Source organism: Chenopodium quinoa, unplaced genomic scaffold (assembly GCF_001683475.1).
Source record: "Chenopodium quinoa cultivar QQ74 unplaced genomic scaffold, ASM168347v1, whole genome shotgun sequence".
In the NCBI taxonomy this organism is placed as follows: domain Eukaryota; kingdom Viridiplantae; phylum Streptophyta; class Magnoliopsida; order Caryophyllales; family Amaranthaceae; genus Chenopodium; species Chenopodium quinoa.
Genome location: NW_018744517.1, coordinates 1,177,377 through 1,185,621, shown reverse-complemented (window position 1 = coordinate 1,185,621; position 8,245 = coordinate 1,177,377). Strand labels below are relative to the sequence as shown.

The 8,245-nt window shown below is 42.2% G+C and overlaps 1 protein-coding gene across 1 annotated transcript; it reads right to left on the bottom strand.

Annotated features, from left to right (window-relative positions):
• Positions 1-2,187: 2,187 nt before the first annotated feature.
• On the bottom strand, positions 2,188-2,826 carry LOC110698387. The gene has a single exon (XM_021875807.1). The coding sequence runs from the start codon at positions 2,824-2,826 to the stop codon at positions 2,188-2,190; it is 639 nt and encodes a 212-aa protein (XP_021731499.1).
• Positions 2,827-8,245: the final 5,419 nt, after the last annotated feature.

Genomic DNA, 8,245 nt, shown 5'->3' with positions numbered 1-8,245 from the left:
ACTTGTGGACGGCTAGATCCGGGCTGACGCCTAACATCTCTTCCACTTCAAAGGAAAAAATGTCTTTGAACTCTTTCAGAAGTTGGAGCAGGTTTGCTCCCAACCTTTCAAAAGCAACCATCCCAACCTTGACGGTTCTATCGGGGCGGCTGTCATCTAGGACGACATTAATGCTTTCACCGGCCGGCTGGGGTCGGGAGTCATTCGGCCTTTCCCCGATCAGTGATTGCTATTTTGTTTTTCCAGCGAGGGCCAATTGGTCCGCCTTTCGCTTTTTGCTGGCGAGGTTAGTAGGTTCCTCATTATGACCGGCTGCTGTTACAGTCGGCCTGATGTCTGGGAGATCAGGTCAGACGAGCTCCCTATATCTATTAAGATCCGGCCAACTCGTTGATTGGCAACTTTGCATTCGATGACAATGGGGTCATCATGGGACCGCCTGACCATGCCCATATCCTTCTCAGAGATGAAGACCTCAGGGAAGGTGTCTTTCGACGCCTGGTCCTCATCTTCTAGGTTGGATAATTTCAAGATGTTATCCTTAGCACCCCGGATGGTAGGACCTCCGCTTGCAAAGCCGCCTGCTATAGTGAAGATATGCTCTTCATCCGTTTTAGAGCTAGCAGCTGGTTTCTTGGACGGTTGTCCCCCACTTGGTTTGGGGTTGCCCTTGGACTTCACCAGATAGGACTCCAGAGCCCCCTCATCAGCCAGACGGTCCAATAGCCGCCTAAGGCTATAGCAACCATTGGTGTCATGGCCAACGTCCTCATGGAACTAGTAATACTTGCTTTTGTCTCTGTTCTTGACAGAGCTTTTCATTGCAGCCGGTTTTTCGATTGTCAACCGGTCCTTTATCACCATGAGGATGGAGGAGCAGTCTTTTTTGAACTCGTACTTGGGGACGTACAGTTCAAACTTCCTCTACTTCATCTAGGACGGCTGACCTGGGCGGTCAGCTGCCCAGACTTCATTTCATTTCTTTTCTTCTTTTTTGGCCGGCTGGATAGGCCGGTTGTCTCTCCTGTCGGACCGCTTTGGTTCTGACAAATGCTTGATGGCGCAGAGCTCAGTTGCCTGTATATATGCCTCCGCCTCCATTAGCGCCTCATGGACGGTGGCTACCCTTTTGCGGACCAAGTCAAATTTGAAAGTTGACCCATCCTTCAGACCCTTGAAGAAGTTTGTATATGCAACTTCGTCAGACAACCTCTGAATCTGAATTCTCATCAGATTGAACTGCCTGACATAGGACCGAAGTCCCTCCTTGTCATCCTACTGTATAGCCCCTAGATCGAGACTTGTCTTTTTAGCAGGGATATTCATGGAAAAATTGGACGCAAACAGATATGCAAGCGTCTTGAAGTTGTTGATGCACCCAGTCGGCAGGTTGCCAAACCATCGTTGGGCGATGCCCTTCAACGTAGCTGGGAAGCATCTGCACCAGGCGGCGTCGTCCAACCCTTCTAGGTACACGAGGTTGGTGTATGCCATTAGGTGGTCTTCCGGGTTGGTGGTACTTTCGTAGGCACCGACCAACACATTTTTAACCTTGGCCGGCTGTGTCGCCTCGGTTATTTCCCAGGAGAAAGCCGACGGCTGTTCCCCAAGGTTTAGCAGCCGAAGCTGCTAGTCCATAGGCTGGACCTGGTATGCCACCTGACCCCCGAAGGGTGTCGACTGCATGAATGGAGATCCATAAGGCGCGTATGGCTGTCGGGGCACAAACAGAGCCTGCTGGATGACTTGAGGACCAGTTCGTGCGGACACACCACGTGATTGGCTCCCTTCGCCTCTCTATGGATGGCCTTGCACCCTCCTCTAATGTTATGTGATGCATGAAAATAGCGGGACTAATACCCTTGAGATTATCAAGAGTATAGCCCAAGGCATTTTGGTGGTTTCTTAACACACCACATAACATTCAAGTTTGGCTTTCATTCAAAGATGCATTCACAATAACGGGAAATGTGGAATTGGGTCCAAGAAATTCATACCTAAGGTGTGATGGTAGAGGTTTTAGCTCTACCATAGGCACAACCTTACCTTCCTTTGTAGGGGAAATCTCCATAACATGCTTGAGTGTGATTCCCATGCATGCTTGCTTAACATTTCCTTCAACATTCTCATCAAGCAAATCTTCATACAACGCCATTTCCTTGCTTTGATCACCTATCTTTTTCTTGTTTAACAAGACATTCTCAAGGGCATTGTTAGTAGAGAGAAGTGTTCTTGCATAGAATTCACAATACAATCAATGGTGTCAATTTTCATGCATTTCTCTAAAGTAGAACTAGGATATTTCATGCTTGCAATCAAATCAAACTCAAGAACCTCTTCACCTACTTTAAGTGTTATTTTAGCACTTTTCACAACAATCAAAGCACCGGAAGTAGCTAGAAAAGGTCTCCCTAGAATGATAGGAATATGCACATCCTCATCCATGTCAAGCATAACAAAATCAACCGGTATAACAAACTTTCCAACCCTTAGAGGAACATCCTCAACCTTACCCTTAGGGAATTTGATTGATCTATCCGCTAATTGGAGGGTAATGTTGGTAGGCAAAAGCTCCCCTATATCAAGTCTTTGGTAAACCGTATATGGAATAAGGCTAACACTAGCCCGTAAGTCACATAAAGCATTATCAATTTGTATTCGATTTATGGCACAAGGAATGGAAAAGTTACCCGGATCTCCTAACTTTGGAGGCATCTTGTTCATTATGATAGCACTACAACTTTCGGTGAGGTTCACCGTTTTAACAACATCACAACTTCTCCTTCCACTCACAATATCCTTTAGAAACCTAGCATAATTGAGCATTTGTTTTATGGCATCGGTAAAGGGTATTCAGAGGTGGACTTGTTTCAAGGTTTCTATGAACTTACCAAATTGCACATCTAGCTTGTGTCCACAAACTTATGAGGATATGGAATTTTTTGCGATTGTGTTGGTTCCTTCTCTTTCTCTTTTTGAACTCTCTTTTCTTTTTCAAGCTCTCTTTCATTTTCAACTCCAACTTCTTTCTCAACTTCATCACTTTTTTCGTTTTCACAACTTCTCTCATCTTCTTGCTCAAACCAACTTTCAAGGGAGGGCTCATTCATGGTCACGCTCTCATTGGTTTTCTTACGCTCCCTCTCCTTCAACACTTTCCCACTCCTAGTTGATATAGCATTAACAGGTCTTTTGGGATCTAGTCCTTGGGGTGGAAGTTTGGAAGTGCTAGCCCCTTCCTTTAAAGCATTGGCCAATTGAGAAATTTGTGTTTGAAGCATCTTATTATGAGTCATTACTTCACTAAATTTCTTATCACTAGAGGCCATGAAAGTGTTTAACATTTTAGTTTGGCTTTCCATAATCTCTTCTCGGCTAGATTTTTGTGGAGGTGCTTGATTGTAATAGTTGTCTTGTTGTGTTCTAGGACCTCTCACATTGGAATTAATATTTTGGTTGTTAAAGCCTCTATTACCATTATTATTCCAATTGTTCCGATTATTACAACTCCCCCCTTAGTAGTATTGGTTTTGATTCCCATAGTTCCCTTGATTGCTATGGTTATGGTTACCATAACCACCTTGTTGGTTGTAGTTACCTTGGGGATTTTGGTCCCTTTGGTTTCTACCACCCCATTGGTTTTGGTTGTGGTATTCATAATCATTACTTCTTTGATTGAAATTATTCCCTTGCCCTCTTTGATTGGGTGGCAAGTATCTTTGGTTTTCTTTCCTAGTTCTATTATCATAAGACAAGGCATTGACATGTTCATTTTCATATTCATTACCATCATCATTAAGGGGTTGGGATTGGGAATCAAAATTACAAGAAGATACATCATGGTCATAAGACCCACAATTATCACAAAATAAGAATCCACTAGGCATGTTATTAGATGTAGAAGTAGAAGGACTAGAGCTCATACCTCTCCCCTTAGATTGGGAGAAAAGATATTGGCGCGAAGTGGAGGACTCAAGCTTAGCTTTGATCGATGACATCTCCTTTCCAAGATTTGTAATTTGGGATGTCAACTTGTTTATAGCATTGAGGTGATCTACCGAATAGGCTGCCCCCCCACTCTTGCTTTTGGACTTTCTTTCATTTTCTTGCCAATCCTTGTTGTGCCTTACAACATCTTCAATGATCTCAATCACTTGCTCTTCAGTTTTATTCATGATTGGCCCACCAGCTCCCGCATCAAAGCTTGTTTTGCCTTGAGGACTCAAGCCTCCATAGAAGATTTGTAAAACTAGGTATGTTTGGATTCCATGGTGAGGGCACTCTTTTTGGTACTCCTTGTACCTCTCCCAAGCTTCATAGATTGTCTCATTACCCCTTTGCCGAAAACCTTGAATTAGAGCTCTTGCCTCGGCCTGTTTTATTTTGAGAGTAGAATCTCCCTAAGAAGGCCGTGGTGACCTCATCCCGAGTCCTCAAAGAATTGGGTCTCACCTCCTTTTCAAGCCATTCGAGAGCCCTTCCTATTAAGGAGAAAGGAAATAGTTTTAGTCTCACAAAATCTTGAGTTACCCCATTCACCTTGATCATGTTGCAATATTTCTCAAACTCGTTCAAATGTGCAAGAGGGCTCTCGTGTTTTGCTCCACTAAATTATCTCCTCTCAATCAAATTTATCATTGCGGGCCGAATCTCGAAGTAATTTGCCGGGGTGTTTGGGGGAGCAATCCCACTTGAAAGGTCTTGGAGGTGGTGGTGGGTTGTCACCCATTGGATTTCTTAGTGGTTCCGGGTTGGACTCTCTTCTTGGGGAAGTGGAGGACCGCGAATGGGATCTCCTTCTTCTTCTAAGGGTTTGCTCAATCTCGGGATCGTAAGGCACCAACTCACGATGTTGAGTCCTACGCATACGCACTCAACAAACACAATTAGTAGCAAGGCTACAAGCGTAGCCAAAAAGGAAAACAACTCTTTTTGTGTTTTTTCTTTATAATGAATTAGACTCAAACAATCAAATAGAAATCAACAACACCGCTCCCTGGCAACGACGCCATTTTGACAAGCGCTAAATTGGTCGCACAATCTAGGCTAGGTCAAACACATTTATAACAAACACCTCACTCAAACAAGTACAATGGCAAGCAAGGGTTCGGTCCACGGGGAACGGGAATCAATTGCTAAATAATCTTAACGCTCAAGCTAAATCGAAATCAAGGTATAAGTGGTGATTAACTAACAAACTTCAACTAAGGATTGAATTCAAGGAATTAAAACACTAGGGGAATGGGATTCACTCAACCAATAGCATTTAGGAAAATAGGGAGGAGCAAGGATAATGGAATAGCAAAGACCACATGCAAGACCAACTTCAAACGATATGAAAACAACTCAAATCAGCTTAGATCCCTCATTAACTTAGCAACAAAAGATACATGATCATATTGTAATATGTAATGAAACATTCAACTCACATTTCCATGTTGAACCAAACATTTCATGCCATCAAGTTCAATAATCTAGGTTAATCACTCCTATCATGAAGAACTAACAAGCAATCCCATATAATCCATTTTAATCACGATCCATCATTAAAATCACTCCCAAACTCACATAATCACCGTTAAGTTGAGTTTCACCTAACCCCTAGCTAAGGAACTACTTACACATCATATTGAAAAGCGTAAAATAAAAATCTAGGGTTCTATCTTGCTCAACAAACTTGGAATAGTAACTTACTAAAAATAGAACTAACATTCAACAATAATCACCAAAGAACTAAAAGGGATTCAAAAATCAAGGTATAGCATGATAGATAAGAAAACAAGTAAAGTGGAAGAGAAAAGTTACTAAAATGAAGCTTCAAAATCTTGATTACAAATGTTGCCAAATCTTGGTAGTAATCTAGAATACTAATACAAAGATGTCAAAGTTGATGAAATCTAAGCTAAACTTTTAAGAAAATTGGTTAAGACCCAAGAAGGGGTGATATTATAAGCCTTTCTCTCTTTAAAATCTGGCTACCCTCATAAATGAGGCAATTAATGTATTTATAATAGTCCAAAACAAAGGGGCGGAGAGAACAAGAAACTGTATCGAAAATAGATCGTCACGGGCATGCCAAACACTGCACGACCGTGCAGCAGGGTCAGAAGAGCTGAAAATTGGAGCAGGGCTTGGCAATGGCGTGCCACATAAGGCATGGGCGTGCCAGTTTGTGGCACGGGCCTGCAGCCAAGGCAGAAACTTTGACGTTATCAGCAGCTAACCTGCACGGGCGTGCCATCATCAAGCACGGGCGTGCAGCTTCCAGCACGAGCGTACCAATTCCTGCACGCCCGTGCAGCCTTCATAGAGGGCTTTTCCATTCTTCAAACTTATTTACCAGCCGTGTCAAGCATTGCACGACCGTGCACAGCCCAAGGAGGTCTTCAAATGAAAATCTTGCCTAGCAAAAGATACTTCAAGGCCATGGCTTCTATCCTAACCATCGGGATTTCCCGTAAGGGTCCAAGCATCCCTAAAAATGCATCAAAACACTAACAAAACCCGTGAAGCATGAAAAATATGAAGAAAGTGCGGAATGTTAGTTACTAGTTTGTGCGTGTAATGCATTGTTACTTGTTTTTCGTTGTAAAATGCATGCACCATTCACAAATAGTGAATGGATGAATGGAATGTGTATTGTATCACAGGTTTTGTGAAAATGGAAACAAGTGGGGCCCGACTAGGATAGTAAATACGGACTGCGATCCGTTATGTATTTTTGTAAATCCTAATACAGTCTGCGTATTTTTGTACGTTAATATTTAGATTAATCCTAGTCATAGTAGCTAGTAGTTGTATATTTGGGGGAGATGTCTCAAAGACGGCGTTTCTAAGAAGACAAGCCAAGAAGTTGCATCAAAGACCCATCGAGATTTGAAGACTCAAGGGATCATGCCAATTGGAAAATGCATCTTGTACTTTTGTTCTATATATATAATTGTGTTTGTATATGATTGAATGGTATGATAGATGAATGTTTAGGATTTAAAATGTTGCAATGATTAATTAAGTTCACATAAATCAACCAACATAGAAACCCTAGGTCCCTATAATATTGAGCTAAAATTTGCCATTCCAAGAACAACACTTACCGAACTAATGCGCGTGGTGATGGGCTACCCTAAAGGGAGGCATCACCGCTTCCCTAGAAACGTAAGTTATACTAGGTATACAAGTTGGTCTTAGTTAAGCTCAACGATATCAGTCAGGAGTCCTTAGATGTTGTGGCAATGGAGATAAAATGTCATGGAAGCATTAGATGCGACGTTTTATCAAATCAAGAGTACCTTAGAGCTATTAGCAATTGGATTGCTTACCTTAAAATATTAAGTGTTAAGACAAGCCAAAGAATGCTTAATCACTTTTTGATTATTGGGATCTTGGAATTGTTTTATTCTCGCCTAAAAGGGACATTTTCTATAATGCGTGGATAAATCGCTCAATATGATTGAAAATTTGCATGTATGCTTTAAATTTCAAACTTATTGGTTTATGAATGGTTTTTCATTTCAAATTCTTTCAATTGTAGTATCATGTCTGCAAATAACTCAAACTGTTAGGATTCGTAGCATCCAACGCGGAAGAGAAACCTGCCCAAGATCCGCCAACTAATTAAAGCAACTAAACATGCAATCACATAACTAACAACATAAGAAAGAGGAAGATAAATGGCATTCTTACCCTTGACATGTGCTTCGCTCGATTCACGAGCTCTTACTTAAAAGCACGAGCCACGCAAGTGCGACGGCCTCCTACGGCTGGCACCCTCAACCCGACCCGAATAGTCTTAATCTCGAAGGATAGTCGGGACTTGACCAAATAAAACTAGAGTATAACGAACTTAAAGGTTTTCTCAGTAATGATGAGATACCTTATTGAGTTCAACTCAAGTATTTTTTTCCAAACCCAAAACTTGGGTATTTATAGGGAATGGAGACTTGATCTCCCTTCTCCCATCAATGAGGGAGATTTCCATTTTCCGCTATTTTATTTTAATAAAAAAAAATTAAAAATGCAAGGCAATCAACAAGCTCCAAGTGTTACATGGAGGGAGAGAGTAGGTGAGGACAATTCAAGGGGGGGACTAAATCCCCTTGTTCACTAAGCAAGCCCTTGAAATCGGTCCCCACAATAAACTGGCATCAACAAGCCACTTAGCTGGCTGGCAGCCTACCTTGGCTGGCAAGGCTGCCAGCTGGGGCCTAGAAAAAAGGTTGGGCTGCTAGCAAGCCTGCCCACGAAC

Bases quoted from the DNA above. Each gene is read 5' to 3' on its own strand.
- LOC110698387 (XM_021875807.1), bottom strand. From the start codon at position 2,826: ATGCTCAATTATGCTAGGTTTCTAAAGGATATTGTGAGTGGAAGGAGA.